Source organism: Hyperoodon ampullatus (genome assembly GCF_949752795.1).
Source record: "Hyperoodon ampullatus genome assembly, chromosome: X".
Lineage (NCBI taxonomy): Eukaryota > Metazoa > Chordata > Mammalia > Artiodactyla > Ziphiidae > Hyperoodon > Hyperoodon ampullatus.
In genome coordinates, this window is record NC_136913.1 from 15,083,683 (window position 1) to 15,110,789 (window position 27,107).

General features: G+C 41.2%; 2 protein-coding genes across 4 annotated transcripts in view; one reads left to right on the forward strand and one right to left on the reverse strand.

Moving 5' to 3' along the window:
• Positions 1–10,462, forward strand: part of TXLNG (taxilin gamma) — a gene marked incomplete at its 5' end in the record, with an annotated part of 60,336 nt that extends 49,874 nt beyond the window's left edge. Inside the window, one exon of one of the 3 annotated variants that reach the window (XM_079727690.1) lies at positions 10,224–10,462. In XM_079727690.1, the coding sequence (XP_079583816.1) occupies positions 10,224–10,235 (12 nt within the window). In that variant the 3' untranslated portion in view covers positions 10,236–10,462. Of the gene's footprint in view, positions 1–270; positions 519–10,223 lie in introns of those variants that run through there. The other 2 variants (XM_079727688.1, XM_079727689.1) reach the window with 2 other exon arrangements.
• On the reverse strand, positions 1,169–27,107 carry RBBP7 (RB binding protein 7, chromatin remodeling factor; the record flags this gene model as incomplete). The annotated part of the gene is made up of 12 exons (XM_079727692.1): positions 1,169–2,028; positions 2,758–2,868; positions 5,788–5,845; positions 7,788–7,864; positions 9,243–9,320; positions 9,437–9,563; positions 10,332–10,492; positions 14,731–14,846; positions 15,974–16,147; positions 19,735–19,880; positions 25,833–25,977; positions 27,011–27,107. 12 exons carry the CDS (start codon positions 27,105–27,107, stop codon positions 1,960–1,962), a joined length of 1,359 nt encoding a protein of 452 aa, XP_079583818.1. The 3' UTR covers positions 1,169–1,959.

Below are 27,107 nucleotides of genomic sequence, written 5' to 3' on the forward strand. Positions count from 1 at the left end.
CTAGAACACTGTAATGCTACTAAGGCTGGCCCAGGAAAGATTGAAATGTCAAATTTGCTTCAACTGCATTTGCTGCACCATCATGGAATCTTGATGTGTATTATTTATAGTGGCAGGAGACTCCAAGGAGTAGAGAAAACTTTGGGTCTTGGATAATGGACCATTTCATCCTCAGACTTGTAGGAGTACATTTCTTGGTCTTGAGACCAGTATTTTTTAGTTATGTATGCAACTGCCTTTATTACACCTGGTTATCAATTCAATTCTCAGGTGTTGCAGAAAAATCTACCTCTTTCAGACTGTAGATGGAAATAACTGTGAAAAAATGATGCAGATATCTTCTAGTTTGTGCTAAACACACTGCTTTATTTTTACAGCCCACGTCTTTCATGAGGATATGAATTGTTAAGAGGCAGTCTTGTTTTGCTTTTCAAAGACATTTTGTAGAGATTTTTCACTAATGTGAATCTGATTTTATCTACTCAATTCTGTATAGATTAAGTAAATATGTATGATAAATTTAACAGCTTCTGTGTATTCTTTTGTTGTCCATGTGACCTTAATGCCTATCAAGTGCAAAGACAGTTGTAGATACTGTTCCTTGCACCTTAAAAAAGAGTTTCATTATTGTATGATTCAAGAAAGAAGGGATGGGGCACCAGCCACTCAGATTGGGTGACAGAAGACGAGTTTTATGTAGCCAGACCCTTTTTTTAACCTCTAAAATAGTTAGGAAAGAGTTAGGAAAACTCTACAGTGTAGTTGCTGTCCGAGCTTTAAAAATCTACAAGGACTGGATTTCTTCAGTTTGGGCGCTCTTAGCACATTCCAAGGTGTACCTGTCTCAACAGCAGCAGAGTAGGTATGTACACAGGGGCACATAGGAAAGACCTTATTTGATGGTGAGCAAAAAGTATTTAAGCACGTACAGTCAAATATAAGAAGGGGTTGGCAAACTTTTCCTGTAAGTAAGTCAGGTAAGTCAGTAAGTATTTTAGGATTACTGTGGTTGTTTCTTCCTAAACAAACAACCTTTAAAAATCAATGTAGAGAATTCGCTGGCTGGCCAGTGGTTAGGACTCTACGCTTTCACCGCCTGGGGCCCAGGTTCAATCCCTGGTCAGGGAATATGCAGGTGCGACTGACTTAATCAATCAATCAATAAATAAAATTCTTAAAAAATATTTATTAAAATCAATGCGAAAACCATCCCTAGCTGGCAGGCCTCACAGGAGAGGCTGAGGGCCAGGCTGCAGGCCACTCTGTCCCCTTTGCTCACCTGCCACACAAGCTTTTGTTCTTTCTTGGGGAGAAATCTCGCCCAAGTTAAGGCAGAAATAGCATATGGGTCAAATGACATTAAGTTAGGTAGTTCTAGATGGACCAATCAAGCACAAAATACACCTAACTTCTCCCCACGTCTGCACAGGATACCATCGCGTACCTTGGAAAGAAATTCAGGAAGTTCTCAGCATGCATATACCATGACAGCCTCCTCATAAAAAAGGGACATACACAGATACATCCATACACACACACACACCCAACCCAGGTTCTAAAAGAATAAAACAAAGTTTATTTTAAAACTTTATTTCTGCAAAGCCAATCAAGAAGTGTTGGAGGGAAAAAGTGTAAAAGTTATTCTTGCATATTGAGGAACAGCAAGCACTTAGTTTGAGAAAACAAGGACTTAAAATAGTTGAATCAAAGGCAGTACCCTGCTACTGTATTTTAAAACAACGGCTGATGATCTTTCTTAAGCAACATTTCTTTCTTCCCTAAAAGCTACAATATGATACAGTACGCAATAGCTCACTTGAAAGTGCTAGGATCAGAAGGTAAAGAACGCCATATGCCACCCCACTTAGACTTCCTACTATACAATGCCATTTTGGCGCTTGATAAATCAAGCATTTGTGTAGCATTACATTCAACAGAAACGTTTCTCGAACTTTGGGTTTAAGATCCTTGCCCCTCCAGTTCCGATGTTGTGACATCTGACTCTTCATCATTGTAAATATTTTCAGCCTGGAGATAACCAAATAAAATCAGAGGTAAAACTCCCCAAAGATTTTACAAGACTGTCTAAAAATAGCATTCACTAGTTCTATCCAGATTTTAGCTGTCACTGGTCAGCATGATTTAGTGCTGGAAATTAAATGTGGACACATTTTAGAGTAAACTTAGTTTCCTTTTTGTTTTACCCCCAAAGACTAATACATTTCATGAGGAAAAGGCAGGCCAGTGTTCTCAAAAATTATTTGCCAGCATGTAACTCCACACATACACGTAGCTGCCCATGCACTACTACTTCAGTTATCCATAAAAGATGTTTTCCAAAAGCATTTCAGACACTTCGATGGAGCGATAGCCCTGAAGTACTTAGTGCGCATCACCACAGAACTCAGTATCTCAGTGTGAACACACTGACGTTTCCTCCCGTACCCTTCATGCCTATGACACATCAGACACTGGACATGGAGCAATGATGCCAAGAGCCCAGCTGATAAAGGGCGTAACGATCATAAAAATCGGAGCAGGTGCTATGTCTACATCAACATGTGCACAGATTTCTCCCAACCCAACAGGTGCATATTGAACTAAAGACTGCTGTTAAAATGGAAAAAGGTCTTTTAAGACTTTCTATAAATGTCTGATACAATATGTACCTAAATGTTTGATATATGTCTATTACATTATATCATTAGTAAAATCTCTCCAAGATAGTCATTGAGGAAAAAAATACTTTAGGCTCACCATTTGCCATATCTGCATGATGTTATCCTCGGACACCGAGCAAATGACCCAAGGCTCATTGGGGTTCCAACTAAAATCTGATATCTTGGCGGTGTGTCCTCCATGAATAAACTGTCAATAAGAAGAAAAAAAGCCTTGGTTTCATATCTCATGTTAGAAGTTAGTTTTTAGAGCATCAGTCTTGTTAACGGGTCGCTGAACTGCAGTTTGGAGTGAGGGTGGTACAGGCTTAGTAAGCCAGCCCTCCACCACTCTTGATTTTGCCAACTTCCAAACCCTCCAAAAAGGTGATAGGATAGTACAACGAACGCCTGGATAACCTTCACCTAGGTTCCCCAAATACTGTTTTGTTAACACACCACCTGCTGAGCCACCACAAAGTTGCAGACAGCACACCTAACCCCTAAATACTTCAGCCTGCATCACCGAAAACAAAGGACGTTTTCCTTCACGAGCACAGTGCTGTTTCCATAGCTAATATAATTAACACTAAAATTCTGCCTCATTAGCAAATATATAGTTAGATACAAATATTCAAGGTAATACATTTCCAGGATGTCTTATATTACATACTCTTTCCTAAAACTGGCCCACCTGGAGTCTCCTGGTTCCTCTGTGGCCCCCTGAAGGATCCCCTTCTCCCCCTTACTAGTGGAAAGGGATACTTCTCAGCCATCCTTCAATCTCTCCAAGGCACACTGCCCCAAGGCTGGGGGAAAAAAAGAATTCTCGGGACTCCAGAAAGTCCCCCATAAGGGCTAAACCGAGGTATTTGCTAAGAATTGCTGAAGCGGGCAGTCTTACTTCCTGCACTGGGCCTTATTTATCTTAGAATTAAGATTCAGAAGAAACAATTCTTGGGACTTCCTTGGTGGTCCAGTGGTTAAGACTCCATGCTTCCACTGCAGGGGGCACAGGTTCGATTCCTGGTCAGGGAACTAAGATCCCACATGCCACGCAGCGCGGCCAAAAAAAAAGAGGACTTCCCTGGTGGCACAGTGGTTACGAATCCGCTTGCCAATGCAGGGGACACAGGTTCGGGCCCTGGTCTGGGAAAATCCCACGTGCCACGGAGCAACTAAACCCGTGTGCCACAACTACTGAGCCTGTGCTCTAGAGCCCATGCTCTGCAACAAGAGAAGCCCGCACACCGCAACAAAGAGTAGCCCCTGCTCACTGCAACTAGAGAAAAAGCCTGCGCGCAGCAACCAAGACCCAGTGTAGCCCAAAAAAATAAAAATTAAAAAAAAGAAGAAACAATTTTCACATGGAGAATATGAATACTTTGTTATGAACTGGTAAGTCACCCTTCCTGACAGAAAGTCAGATTTGACTCTAGTTTGACAATGAGGTCTATCTCCACCAATTAGGTTATATGCAATGTAACTATTTTACCTAGTAATTTAGTTTAAAAATTAAGATGGGATAAACAGCTTTTAAAAATAGTCATAAAGGGGACATAAGTGAAAATCCTTTCAGACCACAGGCTTGGAATATACACAGGAGTCATTAAATCAAGACATTGTTATACTTAAATTCTTGTTAGTATCCAGTTTACTACACTTACATGTCCCTGATTTCAGACTCTCATGAAAAAAGAAGCAAAATACTAGTGGATTTTGTCAAGGCCCATGAAACTGTTACAGAGACATTATATACAAATACACTGTCCTCTCCCTGCAATATCAAAAAATAGCAGGAAACCTTGAAAACATTATACACTAAGTGCAAGGATCAGTCACAAAAGACCACATACTGTAGGATTCCTGTCATACGAAACGTCTAGAACAGGCAAATCTAGAGAGATAGAAAGTAGATTAGTGGTAGCCAGGGACTCACAAAAGAAGACTGGGAAGTGATGGTTAAAGGGTACAATTTCTTTTTGAGGTAACAAAAATATTCTGAAATTGACTAGTAAAAATCACTGAAGTGTATACTCCAGTGAACTGTATGACCTGTAAATTATATCTCAGTAAGCGTTAACAAAGTCAAAAAAAAAGAAAAAAGTAAAAATGGTTGGTAGCAACACCTTAGCTAAAAAAAGACTTAAAAAATTTACGAGGCCCTGCATCACAGAACAGACTTCTCAGATTAAGACACCCAATACAGAATACAGCATTTAGATGCTGTCATCTGTCTATGGTAGCACTTTATTGAGAAATACTATAAGCAGCAGAAGTATTAACACTGAACATGCTAGTACGTTGGGCACGGTAACACACAGGACAAGGAGTAGGGGGTCTCGGATGTCCATACTATGTGGCATCTAGTGAACATCTTCTGTGTGCAGGGCTCATCCTCAATGACCTTCTTTATCTTTTAAAAGTGGTGGGCAAAGCCCAAGCATTCCAAAAATCACTACTGGCCTAAGAGCTAAATATACGTTACAGAGGAACGAGCGATTATCTGCCAAATGACTGGTGGAGACAAATGTTGAATTCAGAGTGAGAACAAAGAACCATTACCACGTCTGGCAATGATTCATAGAAAAGTGACCTGAAGTGTACAATGAAGGACTCAGAGTCAGGAAGGATGAGGACAGATACCACCATGCAAACCTTCAAAGGGCCAAGGAGATGCCAAGATAATTTAATTAGGAATGGGAGGAAGATGGTGCGCACTGTTGGCATCAAGATCGAGGAAGCATTCATTTTTCTGAGCAGGGAACTTAATCAGGTCACTAAGCTTCTCCATACTGTTAGAAAGTGTTAAGTATTGCTAACTGAGTATCAGTGCCCCTCACCCCCACACCCTCAGAAACATCACAGAGAGAATCAGTGAGAAATTATTATACACTATTTTCCAGGAGCCTAAATTATTCTCAGTGAAACATTGCTACTGGGCTCTATTTACTATTTTCAATAAATGTCAAAACTCTATCACAATAACCTCCAAGGCCTCCAATTTGAAATCATCTTCAAGAGCTAGAATTTAAAGTTCTTGACTCATTTTCCAGATACATGAAACAATGACAAATAGTCCAATCTGCATATGACATTTCATCTTGCATTAAGAAAAGCCAATATATACCAGGAGTTCTGGAGGCCCATCTTCTGCATCTTCTGCTGATTGTTCTTCTCCAATTTTGCTATTGAGAAAGAACATAATGCCTTCATTACTGAAATTCTTCTAGCATCAATGTTTGCAAAGCCAGCATCAGCCCAGAAATCCCATCCTAAAACACACACTCTAAAAGCAACTTATTTCTCTAGTGTTATTAGTTAGAGTTTTTGTATTAATTATTTGATGGGAGGGTGGGGTGTTTACTTCCTGGAAATGGTAATAAGAGCCGTTCATAACTGAAGCTGAAGAATAGAAATTATTGTTAATAAATATTAACTTAAAATTCATTCAATATTTTAACTGAGGTGTTTCCTGCATTAGGATTAAAAGGTGAAAAGAATATAAAATATCTACAGAAGAACTGATGCCCAGTCCCTGCACTTCACTCTTAAAGCCTTTTTCATCCCAGGAGTGAAATACAATTACACATCAGTACTGTAGATGTGTCTAAAGATATGACAACAAAACAACTTTAACTATGGAATGTATAAGCCAAGGAAAGGTTAAGTTTTAATTTTTTCTTATCTTAAAAACTTCAATTTGTAGAATTTGCTGCCAGCAGTTCCAACAGTGAAATCACTCGTTACACACCAATCATCAGCCCTGATACCTAGGTACACAGGTGGACTTTCCTAGTAATAGCTGCTAAAAAAAAAAAAAAAAACCACAGCCAAAATACACAACTTTCCATGTGCTAGACTTTTTCTTTCCAATAAAACTAATCAAACAAACCAAACACATGGGTCTGCTAGACAATGATGTTTATCCTCCCACCGTCAGGAGTACAATCGCTAACATCGACCATTTTAATCCATAATTTTATCTAATGTATTCTTTTAGCAGCAAGCAAGACATGAATGAACTTTAAGAAGAAATTATACAATGCCTGCAAATTTATTTACGGCACCCCTAAGGACAGTCCAGGTGCCAGGACATCAGACTTTCAAACCTTGCTGCACCAATTCATACAACACTGTAGTTTTTGTTTAAGGTTTCTAATTTCAGTACTAAAATTGTTTTCAAGTAAAAAAAAAAAATCACTCAAATGTCTGTTTTAAAGATTCTCTGCATTTTCAAGCATCTATCACAGCCAGAGCTTGTTCCATAAGAACACAGAACATTAGGTGTTTAGCAGTTTTACAACACAAGCATTTTATTCTGCAGTGTCTCTGTTCCATACACTGAAAAGTGGGGCTACTGTCTCTCTAAGTAAGGCAGCCTTGACTAAAAACTTAGTCCACTTCAAAGCAATAGAGGTAGGAAAGAAGTTACTTTCAGGAATTTAATGATTTAAATTTGAGATAAGGACATCTTACAGAGATGTATGTAACGGAACATTATTAATGGCTCTAAAGCTCAAAAAAAGCAAAGGAGTCTGAAATTCTTGCAATAGCAACTCTGCAGTCAAGGAACTTTAAGAATTGGGAGCAACTCTTTACACAATGAGCGCCCAGAAGAACTTAAGATCTCTGACAGCACGAGCTGTGCTTATCCTGTTCCCAAGTTTACCCCAGCAGTTACACAACTCACAGCGGGAGCTCATACCTGCGAAAAGAACCAATGAAAACACAGAAGAGCAAATGGTAAAAAAAACTGAGAAAGACTAGTCCTGCAGGTGTACGTGTGACCCAAGGAGACATGAACAGCTAATGTCTTTACCCCCTTCTACAGCAGAAGTGTTTTCAATGCCATCATTTTGATGTTGAAACACACATGCACCCCCACCCCGACTTCAGTCCTAATTATCAATAGAAAAACAAAACTCACATATGCATAAATTTACTTTACAGTCCATTTGCTGATTCACTTCTATTTTATGGAATAAAGACTCTTCAGGAAGGTACTTAAAATTAATATTAGACTTATTAAACTGGGGTTAGCAAGTTGCTCTTCTAGTTTATGAATTACTACATAATCTGCCAGATTAGCATATTTATGCAATTTCTTGTCACCAGATACTGAGTTACCTTAAATCCCACACGTTCAGGCGGCGATCAGTACCACTTGAAGCCAGAATAGTTTCGTTATGTGGAGACCAGTGGACCTAGCAATACATATTTGAAAATGTAAAGAATCATCCGTTCCTAGGTTTGTGGATATTGTTCTAATCCTTGACATTTTCCCATTTCGTGTTCTATACCCTCTCCTTGGCCTACAAGCCCTCACCCTCTTTGTCCTGTCCCTTCAGGTACTCTTTTTTTCTTTTAAACACCTTTATTGCAGTATAATTGCTTTACAATGGTGTGTTAGTTTCTGCTTTATAACAAAGTGAATCAGCTATACATATACATATATCCCCACATCCCCTCCCTCTTGCATCTCCCTCCCACCCTCCCTATCCCACCCCTCTAGGTGGTCACAAAGCAACGAGCTGATCTCCCTGTGCCATGCGGCTGCTTCCCACTAGCTATCTATTTTACGTTTGGTAGTGTATATGTGTCCATGCCACTCTCACTTCGTCCCAGCTTACCCTTCCCCCTCCCCGTATCCTCAAGTCCATGCTCTAGTGGGTCTATATTTATACTCGTCTTACCCCTAGGTTCTTCATGACCTTTTTTCTTTTCTTAGATTCCATATATATGTGTTAGCATACGGTATTTGTTTTTCTGACTTACTTCACTCTGTATGACAGACTCTAGGTCCATCCACTTCACTACAAATAACTCAATTCTGTTGGACCATCTCCTCAGCTTGCCCCCAGGAAGGTCATACTCCGCAACACAAGGGAACTCAGCTAGGGGTCCAAATAAACTTATTCAGCCCCAAAACCATCACAGAAGCTTTTAACATTTTCAATGAAGTATATTTTAGCCTATGCAAATCTCTGTTTTAAACCACATACAAGATATTTTTCACTAGAGGACCCACCATGCTGATATACCTTAAGGGAAGAATCCTTGGATTTCACTTTTTAAAATTTTATTTACTTATTTTATTGATTGATTGCCGTGCCACACGGCTTGCGTGAACTCAGTTCCCTGACCAGGGACTGAACCCAGGCCATAGTAGTGACAGTGCCGAATGCTAACCACTAGACCACCAGGGAACTCCCTTCACTTTTTAAACTGATCCTATTTTGCAAGGTTTTTTCCTTCTACTTCTGAACTAATAGTTTCTAAAAAGCTCCAAGTTATTTCTCACTAGTTAACTTACACAGGAGAAGAGGAGCTTTCAAAAATAAAAAACAGGGATTCCCTGGCGGTCCAGTGGTTAGGACTCTGCGCTTTCACTGCCGAGGGCGTGGGTTCAATCCCTGGTCGGGGAACTAAGATCCTGCAAGTCACAAGGTGCAGACAAACAAAACAAAACAACAACAAAAAAACAATGCCCACTGCCCATGATATAAAAGAAAAAATTTTTTGATTTCCCTCTACCAAAACGTTACTAAAATCTGACAGAGACATCAGAAAACTGTCACATACCTGGAAAATTTCATCTTTATGAGATTCGAAGGTATGGAGTTTCAATTTTAAATTACGCAGATCCCATAAAGCTACAGTCTGAAGAAAAATAAACGAAAAGGAATTCATTTCTGCACTTTACATAAGAATTTTAAAATATTGCAGTAACAAGACCACTGGGTTTGTAAACACCAAGTATGCAAAAACTTAGAAACCTTATCCGCAGAGCCAGTTGCGAGAATGAACTCGCTGTAGGGATTGAACGACAGGCAATTGACCTCGGCGGTGTGCGCATCAACCAGGTGGCTCGGCTTGGAGGTGGTGTTGGACCTGGTGTCCCATCTAAAACACAAAGGTACAAGGCACACAGCACACGAGCAGGCTGCTCAACCCGACCCAGCCTCTCTCCCCAACGCTCGGCACCCACACCAGCACCACTCCACGCCACTGTTCTCTTGCTAACTCGCCCCTTCAGGGACACCAACCACGCAGAGTTGGACTTCCAACCACTAAGTGATATGTGCTAAACCTGTGCAAAACAAACTAGGGCTATTTCTGCTTTCTTGTTCCTTAGGTTCCTGTCTGGATTACCAGCTATTTCAAGCATACACAAAATACTACATAAAGAAAAATGTAACAATTTGATACCTACAACCTAGCCTTGTCAAATTTCCGTGTTTTGCTTTGTTTGCCTCAGATACTAGTTTATGAGATAAAAAGCATTCCAGGCAGTTGAATGCAGCCCCGTGGCCATGCCTTGATGCAATCACTCTCTCCCTCAACTTCAATGCAAACCACCCTGATCCCAATTTTGATACATACCACTGCCCTAAGCATGTTTCTTTGTGCGTACATACCTGTTTTCCTTTCTTTTTCTAAATAAAAAGTTGTGTTCAATCATACAGCACAGTAACTTTTATATAAAAAGGCCATACTTACTTGCAGTTTATTATGTCAATTATACCTCACTAAAGCTATTTTTTTCTTTTTTTTTTTTTGAAGGCCAAGACATAATTACAAAAAAAAGAAATTAAACCACAGGCCACCACAATCACTGATGGTCATTCAGGACACCCATATAATGAGACCCCACTGAATTTTCCACCTTACATCATAAGTTTCTGATCATCAGCAACAGATCCAAACAATGATTCATGCAGCAGGTGCCAGGCCACATCCTCTACAACAGCCGAGTGGCCAGTAAAAATCGCTTTAGCATCCACAATTTTGCCTTCCTTTGGTCCTGCATTAATATCCCACAGACAGACAGTCTGAAGAAGGAACAAAACAAGTTATAAGATACTGAATTTAAATGCTAACACCTTATTTAAAACACCTTTATTAAAAACAAAACTACTTAACTATATAAAAGTTACACATAAACACGAGAAGGAAATATAAACAAAAGTGAAGCTTCATAAACATAAGAGGGTATTGGTACAGCTTCCACAATCTGAGATGCAGAGGGCAAGGAAGATACAGTGTAACAGGGACAGGAAGACAGCATGGTGGCAGGCAAGAAATTCAAGATAGAGTTTCCACCTACATACATTCAGTCAAGTATCTAAAATTCACCCAGATTACACAACACAACACTGAGAGCCTGGTGTTCAGTATCTACTGAACAGAAATGCACATCTTAAAACTTAACCCTGGGTTGGGAGACTGGGAATTAAAACTAAAATATGCCTCTTAAAAAGCAAAAGCCTTTGGACAAGTCTCACTTCATGGCAGAAACCACAACACACATCAGGAAGTGCAAAAGGTGAATGACCTAGGAACCCCTACGAGGCTCCTGGAAGACGCCACAGGGCCTGCCCAGACCCCAAAGATCACAGATCAGCAGGCTCTGGGAGTTGAGTCTCTTCTTAACATCTCATCATAAAAATAGTTGAGAAAAGTCTTACGTTTCTATGAAAAAATACTGCAAGCTATAGCGCAAGGATTCTCATCTCAATGGTTTAAAACAAGAGGTAATTCCATTAAGCTATATTCGACCTAATTCCACTGACACTAGTATCAGCTTCATCTCTTTATAAATCACTTTTTTTTTTTTTTTTACCTGAAAGGGTTTCTGTTACATAATACACACGGCCCTTAGTCTCTGCTGGTACTTGCACAATTTACATGCACGGAAGAGAAGGAACGTGTGGAACTCCTGCCATCACCTGCTCCTCACCTCAGAAGGATCCTGGGAACATTAGCAAGATGCCTGGCATATGTGGAGCCCTTGGGAAACGTCAGCTATTAATTATGACTAGCAACTCCCAGCCTGGTGTCTTCAAAAAGTACTAGCAGTTAAGTTCCTGAGTATAACCCATCCTCCCTGTTGGGAGGATGTTCACTTTGAGGGAAACAAAGGAAAGCTTCCTTCCAGAGAACTGAGGTAGACCCTTGCTTCCCAGCCTCCCTTGGAGCATGGTTGCAAGAACATGACATGGGCTCAATCATCTGACCAGGTCTTCGAATTCTGAACAGCAACAAAGGAGAATCTGTTCTGATGATTGGGGGGTGGGGGTGTTACATCCACTTTCCAAGGGTGGCAAGAGTGACATCCTCACTGGCCTAATTTGGGTCAACGACCCGGCCTCCTCTCTTTTCCAGACCGTTTTCTAGCCGCCACAGCACTTCTTTGAGCTACCCTACCCAATGCCCTTCCAATCAATTCCTTTTCTGTTTAAATCAGCCAGCACCATCTTTGCAGCCACCAAGGAAAATAGTTATGGAAGTTCTCAAAAAAAGTAAAAATGGAACTATATGATCCAGCAATTCCACTTGGGTATTTATGCAAAGAAAACGAAAACACTAACTCGAAAAGATACATGCACCCCCATGTTCACTGTGGCATTATTTACAATAGCCAAGACAAGGAAACAACCTAAGTATCCCATCAATGCATGAATGGATAAAGATGTGCTGTATATACGCAATGGAATACTACTCAGCCATAAAAAGAGGAAATCTTGTCATCTGTGACAACATGAACTTTGAGGGCAATATGCTAAGCGAAATAAGTTAGAGAAAGACAAATACCACATGATCTCTCTTATATATGGAAACTTAAAAACAACGACAACAAAAAACAAGCTCATAGACACAAAGAACAGATTGGTGGTTGCCAGGGGTGAAGGGTGGGAGAAATAGGTGAAGGGGGTATACATTTATTTTTTAAAAACAAATTAAAAGAGATATTTTTTTAAAAGATCACTCAAAAAATGCACCTGAAGAATATCCTTAAAAACAAGAAACAAAAATAGTAAAAATTTTAAATTTACAAAAAGGTAGAGAAAAATTATAGAAAACAAAACAAAACCATCAGCCAGAGTTGGTTTTGGTTGCTTGTAACTAAACAATCTTGACTGGGCCAATTGCCTACTTTCAATATTTCAAAAAGCTGAACAGAAATTGCAATTAACAGTCATATAAAGAAGGTGTGCGATGTGACAGGCCCTGTTCTAGGTATGGGGATATACTAAGGAAGAAGGCAAGGAACCTTCTCTCACAAAGCTGACATAAAACGCTAACTGTGGCCAAGTTACATGAGCTTTCAAAAGCTCCAGAAGTCTACTCTCGGCTTGTACTTGGAGTCATACCAGACACTTTAGGCTTACAGCATGGGAACCATGAAAGAAAATATGGGGCTGTTAGTGTCAAGAACGCTACAAACGTTGATCTATAATAAATTAACAAGATCACTTTGCATTTGTGTGGTACTTTTCATTGTTAATTAAAACACTTTATATTAAAAGATGCCAAGGCAACTCAACAGGGAAAGATTGGCTGGGAAAGCTAGATAGCCACACACAGAGGATGAAGTTGGACCCCTACACCTCACACCATATCAAAATGGATCAAAGACCTAAATATAAGAGCTAAAACTGTAAAATTCTTAGAAAAAACATAGGTGTAAATTTTTGTGATGTTGGATTATGTAACGGTTTCTTAGGTATGGTATCAAAGCCAAAAGTGACATAAAATATATAAACTGAATTCAAAATTTAAAACTTCTGGGCTTCAGAGGAAATCATCAAAAAAGTGAAAAGGGGCTTCCCTGGTGGCGCAGTGGTTGAGAGTCCGCCTGCCGATGCAGGGGACATGGGTTCGTGCCCCAGTCCGGGAAGATCCCACATGCCGCGGAGTGGCTGGGCCCGTGAGCCATGGCCGCTGAGCCTGCGCGTCCGGAGCCTGTGCTCCGCAACGGGAGAGGCCACAGCAGTGAGAGGCCCGCGTACCGCAAAAAGAAAAAAAAAAAAGTGAAAAGACAACCCAAAGAATGGGAGAAAATTTTTAAAAATCATATATCTGATAAAGGACTTGAATCTAGAATATATAAAGCACTCTCAATGAAGAACAAAATGAAAATGGACAAAGGATTTCAATACAAATTTTTCCAAAGATGGTACAGAAATGGCCAGTAAGCACATGAAAAGACACTCAACACCATTAGTACATGTAAGTCAAAACCACAATGAAATACCATTTCACACCCACTAGAATGGCTATAATAAAGACAGACCATAACAAGTGTTGGTGAGGACATGGAGAAACTGGAACCCTCGTACATTGTTGGTAGGAATGTGAAGTGGTGCAGCTGCTTTGGAAAACAGTTTGGCAGTTCTTCAAACAGCTAAACATAAAGTTACCACATGACTCAGTAATTCAACTCCTAGGTGACTACCCAAGAGAAATGAAAACATATCTACACAAAAACCTGTACAAAAATGTTCACAGTAGCAATACTCAAAGAAGCCCCAAGGGGAAACAACCCAAATGTCTATCAACTGATAAATGAATTAATTGTGGTATATCTATATAGTGGAGTATTGTTCAGCCATAAAAAGGGATGAAGTACCGACACTGCTTTCACATGGATGAACCTTGAAAACATTAATGCTAAATAAAAGCAGCCAGACAGAAAGAGCCGCATACTATATGATTCCATTTATATGAAATATCAAGAAAAGACAAATCTATAGATTGAAAGTAAACTAGTGGTTGCCAGGAGCTGGGGGAAGGAAGGAGTGAGGAGTGACTGTTTAATGGGTATGGAGTTACTTTTTGTGACATTTGATGAAAATGTTTTAGAATTAGATAGTAGTGATGGTTTCACAACTTTGTAAATATACTAAAACCCACAGAATTGTACACTTAAAAAACAGTATAAAAAAACCAAAAACCAAAAAACTAAACTAAAATGCAATTTATATTAATCAGGCCTCACAAACACTTTAAAGAGTCTCCATTACAGAGGTCCACTTTTAAATAATGGGACACCTTTTGCCCACTTTCCTTCCACTCTAAGGCTGCTTCAAAAGAGCCTTGTGGAATTCTAAGGCTCCAAAAGGGCAGTGTGATAACCATTTCTCTAAATCCTGTGGAAATGTTATCACAACAATCAGTATTATCTTAGAAAACCTTTCATCTATTAGTCTCCATCAGTGCAGAGCTGTCCGTGACACAGTCTTTAACTCTCAGTGCATGAGTAGATTAGGAAGAATAGGTTTCTCACATGGTCGTCAGATGCACTTAAGAGATGTCCACTCAAATTAGAATTCCAAGAAAGACCATAGCCTTCCTTTTGGTGGCCTCTTAACCTAAGATCAGGATTACATTCTCCACTTGGGTCTAAAAAAAAAAAAACAAAAAAAAAACAAAAAAAAAGGAAGAAAGAAAAGAAAAGAAAAAAAAGAAAAAGAAATACATTAACTACTAAGTGATTATCTGTTTATCAGAACTGGTAAGAGCAAATTCCCACTCCTGAGTGAGCCGTAACATTTATCATAATGCCTGGAAAAGCACCCCACACAAGCAAGGACTTGGTTTCACCCACGACTACCCTGAAAAGCTGTTCTCTGTGCTTCATTTCAAATACTCAATGCAAACCAGGTCTCGTGACCATAAAATGACTTGTTCCTTTGCAAAACCTAGTACTAAGCTCTAACACAAAATACTGAAAACTATACCAGCCCACAAATTTACATTGTGACAAACCACCCCAGCTCCAAGTCAAGTTTTAAAAACATTTTTGTGAGGAAATAGTTAACACAGCAGGTCTGGCTGTTCAGTCCTTGCATGTCTCCAAGGTAGCCTGCAACCATGACTGACCTAGCCAGCCCCTGGGAATGTGACCCTCACAAAATTTTTCATGTCGCCGTCTGATGAAGCTCTGTATGCCCAGAGCAGTGGGGCATGCTGTGGCAGCTTGTCGAGACCTGTAGGATTGTTGAGCAAGATTCATGATGCATCTGGCTTCACTGCTGCGGTCCTGAGTTTCCCTTACCATGGCTGGTCACAGAGCAGAATGTACCTGTGTGACCAGACCTCCATAAAATCCCAAGACACTGAGACTCAAATGGGCTTCCCTGGGCAGAGATTTTTATGCCCCTGTGGTATGTGGCCCCAGAGGAGAAGGATTCACAAGTCTATGACTGACCTCTCTGGACTCTGCCTGATGTGTATCTTTCTCCTCCTGTCTTTGCTCTGTATCTTTTGCTATAATAAACCTTAGCCAGATTTTATTCCCGTTTTTTTGCTCTATATCCTTTGCTCTAATAAACTTTAGCCAGGAATAGAATAACCTGCTGTGAGGTCCTTCTGTTAAATCACTGAACTTGAACATGGTTTTGGGACCCCTGAAACAATTTCTAAACCTTTAAAAATTAAGAGTATACTAGTTTGAATGACGTCAAAGCAATTATCATTTTGAATCAAGAAGAAAGGTCAAGCAATGGTCTGACTTTACTACTACATACCTGGCTTAGCAGGGTGCTTTGTATAGTCAAAAACCAGCACGTCAGAGGACGGCGTTTTTGTAGCAATGATGTGAGGATTCTGCGGCATGTAACGAGCACGGTTTACTTCTCCTTCGTGGTTAATTTTAATTTCACATTCAATTTTTCCTGTTACAGAACCAAAGCCACCAAATTCTAATGTGAGAAGAAAGAAATAAACACATACACTTACGATTAAAATTCACAAGTCACTCAGTTTAATCAACCTGAGATTTTAATCTGACAGAATACAACACAAATTGACAAGAGAGAGAGAGGGTGTGCAAGCACACAAAAATATAGGCTCACTTGGCACTTGGAATTAATTTATTCTCGAAGCCCATGTGAATTCGAAAATGTTGATACCTATTTTATGCAGTTCAGTTCCACCTTGGACTTAAAACATTTAAAAATCAGCTTCTTTCAGTTGTGAAGATGATGTAATTATTCACAAAAATTCAAATAACCACACAATTAACACACCTCAGCCTTTTAGTTCAAATACAACTCATTTGGAAGTGCTGAAATTAGAATTGTATTTTAGATTTCATTAAGACAGATTCATCCTCAGGAGTATGAACACTCCTTGAGTCTAAAGTCAAAAACATCCTCATATCGGAAATCTAACTAACACCCACCCAATCCCAAGACAGACAGACAGACAGACACACACACACACGTACGTCAGTTCCACCAGAATCCTTGAACACTTTCAATCCAGTTGAACATGTTGGTTCAACTGCTAGTGGAGTGCCAAAGCTAAAATGAGTGGGCTAACCTCTCTATCTGGTGTAGGAATATGACTACAATGTTAAATAGTTATTAAAAAGGCTTTGGGAAAAAAAAGAAAAAGAAAAAAAAAAGGCCTTGGAAAAGTGTGAAGGCCACATAAAAAGTGTAACTTCGGAGCAGAAGCAAAGTGATAGCAAAAAGAATACAAGTAGAGAACATCTAAGCAGATAATAGCAAACAAGAACATTTTCTTTTTTGTGCTCATAGATAAAAATCTGAATTAGTTGCTGATTTGTAAAACTTCGGAGGCTTCACATTATAACTGTTACTTCTTCCTGACCTATCTCTCTTCTCCTTTGTACATTCCTTTTTAGCTCACCCTGTGTCTCAGGTCAAGTAACACTAACTCAAATGCCTAATGAAACCAGGCAGGTAACAGCTAAAACAGACTGGCTGGGGCCTGATGAAAACACACCGAAAGCAGTAAGCCATTTCTCAGTTTCAGCCAGGCCTTGCTATGTGGGAACGCTTAAGCAACACTAGCTCCCATGACTTACTATCAGAATTTAGCCATTCTTGGGAATTCCCTGGCGGTCCAGTGGTTAGGACTCAGTGCTTTCACTTCGGGGCCCGGGTTTGATCCTTGGTTGGGGAACTAAGATCCCGCAAGCCACGGGGCCAGGGGTGGGGGGGATGGGGGGAAGAATTTAGCCATTCTTCTCTATGGCAAACACTGCTTACTATTTCTGAGGCTCAAAGTCACAGCCCATTTCACACAACTCCTCTCACACAACCATATGCAATCACCCATTTCCCTCTTAGCACTTCCCCTTCCCATCGAGTCAATGGAAGAAAATGCCTCAGCCTTTCCAAGACACCCCTCCTGATCCTATCACCTGCCACCTCCAGAGACCCTGCTCCAAAGCTGCCACTTTTATATTTTCAATCTCCCACCACCGTGGACCCCAAGGAGTCTTTCTCACCCTTCTGCTACAAAGATACTCAAGTTTCCAAATTCCTTTAGTGAAAACAAACTCAACAGCTCTCCTTTAATAAAAACTGGGCTTCCAGGTAAGATTTACTGTGTACACAGGGCTTTGTCTTCTCAAACTCAAAAGAAAAAGCTTGAAAAATCACTATCTTAATGACAACAGTATGCATTAAAAATACCATAACTGAAAATTTTAAAAGGTGTTAACTGTGAATTATTGTAGTCACTTGTTAGAATGTAATTCACTGGACAAGTTACTAATAACAATATCTCCATGTATTATGCACAGAGACTAATTCTTAAACTGAAAGTCCAATTAAGTACATAGTTTAGGACTAACAGCCATTAAAATTTTTCTGATTAAAACAATATTTACAGAAATAATGCATAAGGTTGTAGGGTAGTGGACTATGAATTGTGGAAGTGGTAAACTGAGTAAATCATTTTGGAAAAGGTTTATATTAAGTTGACAATGAATATACCACACATCTCAGCAAGTCCACTCCACTACAAAAATTCTCCCACGTGTACGAGGAGATGGGACAAGGATGCACACTGAAGCATTGCTCATAACAGCAAAACACCCACAAACATACAATCCAACTGCCCCTTGATAGAAGAATAAACTGAGGTTTAAGCATAATGGAATGCCATACGGTTGTTCAAAGAATGACCTACACATTTACATAGTATACACAGACAAAACTGAATGAAAAAAGCAAACTGCAAAACAACATTATGTATGTTTATTACTGTATGAATAATAAAAATACAAATAGTTGAAAATGACACACTAATTTCAGGATAGTGATGAATTCTGGAGAAGAAAGCAAGGAGGAATGGAGCAGGGGTGGCAGGACTTTAGCTAAAAAGTAGAATTTTGTTTTCAATAAGAAAGCTCTATTCAACCATTTGGGGCTGTGGGGAAAGCACTAACCCAGCAGGTCTGGTTGCTTAGCCCTCACAGCTCTGACGGACACTGGGCCCATGACTGACCCTTGACCAACTCCTGGGAACATGGACCTCAGAATGTTCTCGATGTCACTGATGGGTTGGTTTTGTGGTGTACACCTGAAGCAAGGGACCATGCTGTACCAGTTTGTCAGGGCTGCTTTGCACAAATATCAAGACTGATGATATGCACCTGATTTCATTACGGGGGTCCCGAGTTTCAGCTGTCATGGCTGGCTGCCAATATGATGTGCCTACAAAACCAACCGCCATGAAAGACTGAGACCCTGACCCTCGAATGGGTTTCCGTGAGCAGAGATAGTCCACACGTGTCCCTGTCGTTTGCTGCCAGAGGGAAAGCACATCCTGTGTGGCCCTGGATGAGACTTGTGCTGGACCTCTGTAGACTCCCTGATGCATATCTTTTTCCTGCTGCTTTTGTTCTGTATTTTTCATTGTAACAAACTTTAGCCATGAGCATAATCTGCTGAGTCTTATGAGTCCTCCTAGCAAAATCACCAAACTTGGGTGGTTGTGGGAATACCAAAACAGGGGAATGTATGTTTGGATTGGGGGATGGGAGTCAACAGCTTCCATAAAAAACCCACTATTAACTGTTTGGTGTAAATGCCTCCTGACTTTTTCCTATGCCTACACCAACACATATTCTTACTGTTACCAAAACACTTACTATAATCACACATACCAGTTACTCACTTTATCTTGGAAACCTTTCCATACCAGTGCATACAGATTTATCTCCCTGTCTGTCTGTAAAATTCAAAGTTAGCTCATTCTTAGTAACTGCTGCACAGTATTTCAAACATACCATAATGTGTTTGACCAACTTCCTATGAACTAACATCTGGGTTGCTAGGTTGAGCCTAATTTTTCAATCTTGCAAATAATGCTACTGTAAAATCCTTGTGTGCATGTGGGTGAGTAGTTCTGTAGGATAAAGCCCTAGAAGTTAAACTGCTGGGCCAAAACATATTAGTACAATGTTTTAATAACATATAATTAGAGGCCTATTCCTTGACACCAATGCTGCAATATATGGTATACCTACCACCCTTCTCACTGTCACAGTGGGAAGCATCAAACTGTGCATCATCATTCGGAATATGGACTCGAGCAACCACGAGATGATTCTGCTCATCAGATGTGTGAGTCCCCAGCACTAGCCAATGAAGGGCATAATCCTTTCCTTCTGGTCTGTTTAGGAAAGAAAGAAAGTCATACTAATCCTTTAAGAAATCAGTTGCTAACAAATCCAGTCCATCACCCATTCCCATGTTCATAAATCATGACTTCTTGCCTTAAAAAAATCTTCAATTTTAAATACACTAGTTGTTTCTGGTTTCCGAGTAAGAGGCAACAAAGTAGAATGGAAAAAATAAAGTGCTGAGTCAGAAAAACTGGGTTTAAATCCTGGCTCAAACTAAGATTAGTTATATGCAATTCCTTAAATCACAACTTCCCTGTGGGCCTCAGTTTCTTCACCTAAACAACAGGTTATGAGTGAAAATGGCACTATGTGAAAACTCCTTGTTTATAGTTATGGTGCTTAAAGCTTATAAAATAGGCATTCTCATTTTTATGGGAGGGGGAGGTGGGTCTTTGTTACCCTATTCTGTGGAAACTCACTTTGTGGCTGAAGAAATCACTGATGCCTCTTGGCACCCTGGTCCAAGATATGATTTTGCATCTGCATCTATTAACAATGCTTAAGCAATGATTCTGCATCTGTATCGGTATCTATTAACAATGCTTTCCCATTTGTACTATCTAGAAGAGCAATTTTCACCTGTGTTCCATGGTCCCATCTCAGTAAGGAAGGCTGAGAAGTAAGGCTCTGGGCCCCAGCATCAGACAGCCTAGACTATTTATCTGTTTCTAAATTCCAGTTGCACAAAGGATTCAGTGGTTTAGAAAAAAGGTTTGTGGGTTACTTCTAGGCATGTAATTTATTAATAACTGGGCTCCCCTGGTGGCGCAGTAGTTAAGAATCCGACTGCCAATGCAGGGGACACGGGTTTGAGCCCTGGCCCAGGAAGATCCCACATGCCGCGGAGCAACTAAGGCCAGGCACCACAACTACTGACTCTGTGCTCTAGAGCCCGAAAGCCACAACTACTGAAGCTCACGTGCCTGGAGCCTGTGCTCCGCAACGAGAAGCCACCGCAATGAGAAGCCCGCGCACCGCAACAAAGAGCAGCCCCTGTTCACCACAACTAGAGAAAGCCCACATGCAGCAATGAAGACCCAACGCAGATAAAAGTGAATAAATTTATTTTTAAAAATCTATTAATAACTAAAAAATACAAGATGAAATTTTACCAATATTTGGCTTAGGGTAAAAAACAGCAATATATACACAAAAACTCCAAGAACAGAATAAGGCAGCCATGGCTAAGCAACAGCAGTTTATCTGAAAAAAGACATGGGTCTGAGTTGACGCACATTCAGTGACCAAGAATACGATGTGGCTATCAAAAAAGGTAATTAATTTCATCTTAGATGAACTTATATAGGGAAGAAGGCAAAACACATAAGCATTCACTCACTTATTTTTAACTGGAAAAACCACACTTAGAAAATTAGGCTCTAGCTATGTACTTTAGGAGGATTTACACAAAATGAAACCGTTACAAGGAATAGTGGCTTAAAATGAAAGAGAACCTAAACATATCTCATGAGAACCATTTGAAAAGAAATAGGAATACTTGAGAGAAAGGAGGCAGCACAGAGCAATGTCAGGACTGACATAAAAGGAAGAAAATGACTTCTTTTTTTTTTTTGCGGTACGCGGGCCTCTCACTGTTGTGGCCTCTCCCGCTGAGGAGCACAGGCTCCGGACGCGCAGGCTCAGCGGCCACGGCTCATGGGCCCAGCCGCTCTGCGGCATGTGGGATCTTCCCGGACCGGGGCACGAACCCGTGTCCCTTGCATCGGCAGGCAGACTCTCAACCACTGCGCCACCAGGGAAGCCCCATGACTTCTTTTTAATGGCCTTAAGCAGAAAAAACTAAGACCAGCAGGTAAAGTTACAGGTTAAACACGTCAATCCATCATATGACCTTTCTAAGGAGCAGGATCACAAGATGGACTAGAGGGTCTGAAAAACTCCTTTTCACTCTAAAATTCAATTATTCTGGTATCCCCTGACCCGATCATCATATAAGGATTTTTCTTTTTACTACAAATTCTTTCACCTCCATCATTAAAATACAAGCCAATTTTCCTGAGCCAATCAATATCTATTTTCCTTCAAATACTGGATGCACCTAAGGCTGCAGAAGCACTCATTATAAAAGACCTTGTGCATTTTCAGTGCCAGAATCCTTTAACCACTTTAACTCTACCGCTAAGACATTCACCCAACAATCACAGATTATCACAAGGTTATTCTCAGTAGCATTGCCTGAAGCAGCGAAAGACTGAACACAAATATCCATCAATAAGGAACTGGTGACATAAATTATAGCATATCCATAAACGGAATTTTATGGAGCCCTTAAAACAAAAGAACATATATCTAAGTATGCTGATAGGAAAAAAGTCTCCAATATAAACTTCTAATTAAAAAGTCAAGTGAATTGGGAATTCTCTGGTAGTCCAGTGGTTAGGACTCCATGCTTCCACTGCAGGGGGCACGGTCAGGGAACTAAGATGCAAAGTCAAGTCAACAACTTGCTACCAGAAAAAAAGATGGAGGGACATAGCATGTGCTTCTTCATGCTGGCAGGATGGATAAGAAATCGCAAACAAGGACTGCCTCCGCTCTGGGTAAGGGAACTAGGAGAACAGAGGATGTGGAAGGGGGACTTATGCAGTTTTGTATCATCTGAGTTTGAATGTATACACAGGTTTTTAGGTAGAGAGTAAGTCTTAACATGTTTAAGAAATTATCCAATTAAGAGATATGAAATAATGATCTAGAAGTTTTGAAAAATAATTTCTTAGAGATACCTAAATAAAAAATTTAAAGAGACAAATCGATTATATGGATGATCACCTAAGTGAATTTAAGGACAACAGCCTAGAAAGTGCAAGTAATCATTCGGAAGCATGCTGTATGTAGGCAGAAGGCCAGTCTGATGAGGTTGAGTTGAGCTTGGCTCTCAAAGAGCCAGGCTATAAGAGTAGCCAACATTTTTACTGTCCTACATAGTGACCCTACATAGTGACGAAACACAATCACAGTCCCTTCATACCCCAAACAGAACCCTGCAAAGCACCAGACAGCCGTCCTCAACACCCAAGAATGCAGGCTGGCTGGCATTTTCTTGCATTCCCAGAGCCACTGCACGTCCCACAACCAGATCCCACTTCTTTGCATGCAAAGAACACCATGGAATACATATTTAGCTAAAGTATTTTCTGTTAAGTTCCTGAGTGTTAATATAAAAGTAATATCTGGGGGGCTTCCCTGGTGGTACAGTGGTTAAGAATCCGCCTGCCAATGCAGGGGACATGGGTTCAAGCCCTGGTCTGGGAAGATTCCACATGCCATGGAGCAACTAAGCCTGTGCACCACAACTGCTGAGCCTGCGCTCTAGAGCCTGTGAGCCACAACTACTGAGCCTGTGCGCCGCAACTACTGAAGCCCACGTGCCTAGAGCCCGTGCTCCGCAACGAGAAGCCACTGCAATGAGAAGCCCGCACACTGCAAATAAGAGTAGCCCCTGCTCACCGCAACTAGAGAAAGCCCGTGCACAGCAACAAAGACCCAAAGCAGCCAAAAATAAAAATAAAAAATAAATAAATTTAAAAAAAGTAATATCTGGGCTGAGAACACACAGATTTATAACTTTAAAATCTTTACGCAAAACATGTTATAGGTAACATTTTAAAAAGACTTCTGTATATTAGTCAGCCATAAAAAAAATGAAACTGAATTATTTGTAGTGAGGTGGATGGACCTAGAGTCTGTCATACCGAGTGAAGTTAAGTCAGAAAGAGAAAAACAAACACTGTATGCTAACACATATATATGGAATCTAAAAAAAAAAAAGTCATGAAGAACCTAGGGGCAGGACGGGAATAAAGACGCAGATCTACTAGAGAATGAACTTAAGGACACGGGGAGGGGGAAGGGTAAACTGGGACAAAGTGAGAGTGGCATGGACATACAGACACTACCAAATGTAAAACCAATAGCTAGTGAGAAGCAGCCACATAGCACAAGGAGATCAGCTCGGTGCTTTGTGACCACCTAGAGGAGTGGGATAGGGAGGGTGGGAGGAGGGAGACGCAAGAGGGAGGAGATATGGGATCATATGTATATGTACAGCTGATTCACTTTGTTATACAGCAGAAACTAACACACCATTGTAAAGCAATTATACTCCAATAAAGATGTTTAAATAAATAAATAAATAAAAATAAAAAGACTTCAGTAAACAGCATTCATTGAAATACAAATGGAAAAAGAGATATTCCACCCTAACAAATGATTTCTGAATAGGAAAGGGTGGGAGAATTACCACCAGTCACCATTTACTGTGTACTCACTCTGCGCCAGCACTTAAACATGCATGATCTTATTTACTTCCTCAAGTGTAGGCTGCCAGAACCATCAGCACCTCCATTTACGGACCAGACTACTCCAGGATAGAGACTGACCAACTTGCCCTAATTCACGAAGCTAAGAAGCAAGGGGCAGAATTCAAACTCACGTCTCTAACTTTAAAGCCTCGGCTCTTTTCTACGGTTAGAGTAGGTCAAAAGATCCAAGGAAATGTAAATCATTTGCTTAACAGGAAGACACAAAGAGTCAAATGCACATGATGCTCTAAGCCAGAACCTCAATACCCTTAAGCATTTGATGGTCAAAGTTATAAATGTCAAGGATTAGAAACCTCCACTATTTAGTTCTTGGCTCTTCTTCCCACATCTGCATATTTACATTGAGATTTTTGGGAGGCCCAGTGGAATTCCCTAACTGTATGGAAGTCAATATTCACATATGGAAAATCTGGCCATCATATGAAGAGTTTTTTACTCTTCATATTGAAGGTAATTACTATTCAAATTGAAGGTAATTTACTCTTATTTTTAAAAGCTGTTGCAAAATCCCCTCTCTAGATTAGAGTTTGATTAATCCTCATTAAGTTATATGCTCACAATACTCAAAATTTAATACACTTTTAAAGTACAAGGCCACGCGCACCGCAACGAGAGTAGCCCCCGCTTGCCACAACTAGAGAAAAGCCCGCGCGCAGCAATGAAGACCCAACGCAATCATAAATAAATAAATAAATAAATTTATATTAAAAAAATAATAAAGTACAGGGCCAAGTTCCTACTAGGAAAAGTGCAACTGTATGAGAAAGATAACCTAGTGCAGAGGTTGCCTAAACTCTGGGGGCCACCTGGTTTGGGTTTGAAAGCCTGTTCCACCACTTACCAGCTGTGTGATCTGGGGCATGTTACGTCATATCTCAGCCCCAGTTTCCACATGATTAAAAAAAAATGAATGATAAAAAGTAATTATTGTACTGTTGTATTAAACCAAATAATAGGACATAAAGCTCTTCAGATGCGCCAGGCCCTGTTCTAAGTGCTCAATAAATGTCAGCAATTATTACCAGAGAAATTTTACAAAGAGGTGCAAAGAACACTCATAAAAACCAACAGCAACCTCAAAGTGTATCCCATACTATAAGCCAACACCACCTTTTCGTTGAACTGCTGCTAAATTCTCTTCACCTTTGCCAATTAAAACGTATTCATTTTGGGGGCTGGTTACAAGGATGTATTCACTTTGTAAAAATTCATCAAGCCACACGCTTATGATTTGTGCACTTTTCTGTACACATGCTATTTTCCCATAAAGTTATAAAGAAATCCATTAGTCTGGGGCCCAAAGAAATGCTGATCTATATTTAAGTCCAAGAAATGTCAAATATATCCAGTGCATCCTACATATATCCTTAATCTCACAACAGATTCTTTGTCCCCTTTTAACGCCACATTTATACGTCAGAAACCACCCCATAAATCGCTTAAGTCCTGAAAATAAAAATCACCTGCCACATCACGCAAGGTCTAAATTGATTACTTGCGTATGTTCTATGTATAAAACGCCAAAAAAAAGACAAACTAGGAAATTCAAGTCAATAGCTAAATTTATGTGAAATAAAAGTTACCAGAAACCCTTACTTAGTCACTTCAGGAAGCCACTGAACGGTAAGGCTCGGCCACTGAAGAGCATGGGTCATAACCAGGTCATACAGAAACGGTGTATTCTTCTTCCAGATTTTATATTCTTCATTGATGACACGCTCCTCCACAGTATCTTCAAACACTGAAATTTGGAGAAAGCCCACACGATTAAGTGGCTGAGAGGGACTGGAGTCAGAATCTCCACTGGAGGTCACCTCGAGACGGCCACACCTAATCTCCTCTTTCCCTTTACCTCTAATTTGGACACGAACAACCAAATGCTCTTCCAGAACGTGGAGAGAATATTAACACCAGGGAGCTTATTTTTTGCACTTTAAAATCAATACCGCATGCGTATACAAAATTGGGTAATTACACACAGACATCGCAATTGTTTTGCAGGTTACAGCTGTTCGCACCTGTTCCAAGATGACGACCCGTATGTAGAGGACCTCCCCGACCCACCCGGCGAGACGAATCCACGTGTAGCAGAAACCCATCAGCCCGCTCCCTCCATCCCCCACCAGGAGAGGCCTCTGATCCCACGAAGCCCGCGTCGGCAGCCATAAGCCAGCGGGTTCCAGAATCCCCCGGACAAGGGCCGCGACCCCGAGGCGGTCGACGCGCGCGCGTGTTAGGAGGCGCCGTGCCCGCTTTCCGGCGGCAGAGGCCGCCTCCGCCCGGGGGCCTAGGAAGCGCCGCCGCTGGAGGGGGGTGGCGGGAGGGGAGGGTGGCGGGAAGGGGGCCCAACCCGCGGCCCCACGCCCGGCTCCGGAAGTGCTCGGAGCCCTCCGCGCCGCGGCCCCGTCCCGCGTAGGCCCCTCGAGCCGCGCGCCGAGCCTCGCGCCCGGCCCCGCCCCCTGCTCCTCACGCCAATTCGCGCCTTTCGCCGGCGCGTGCCACGGCCTCGCACGCCCGCCGCCCCCCGCCGCCCGGCGCGCGTCGCTCCGCAGGGCCTCTTACTCTCTTTACTCGCCATCTTGCGTCGGGTGTTCGCCCCTCGCCGCCTCCTCGGACTCCCCTTGCTAGCCAAGAGCAGCCCAACCGCAGGCGCTCCTGCCTTTCCCAGGCACGTCACACACTTCTAGCTCTCGAAGCCTGAGCTCCGTCTTACAGCCTGGGTGCTCCCCAGACGCTGCGTCCTCCTCTCTCGCCTCCTCCCCGCTTACGGGTACCGAGGTCTGAGGCGCTCTTCTCTCTCTCTCCAAACTTGGAACGAGACTTTTCAACCCGCGCCTCCCAGCCCGCCCAGGCAGCTGAGCGCAGGCGCAT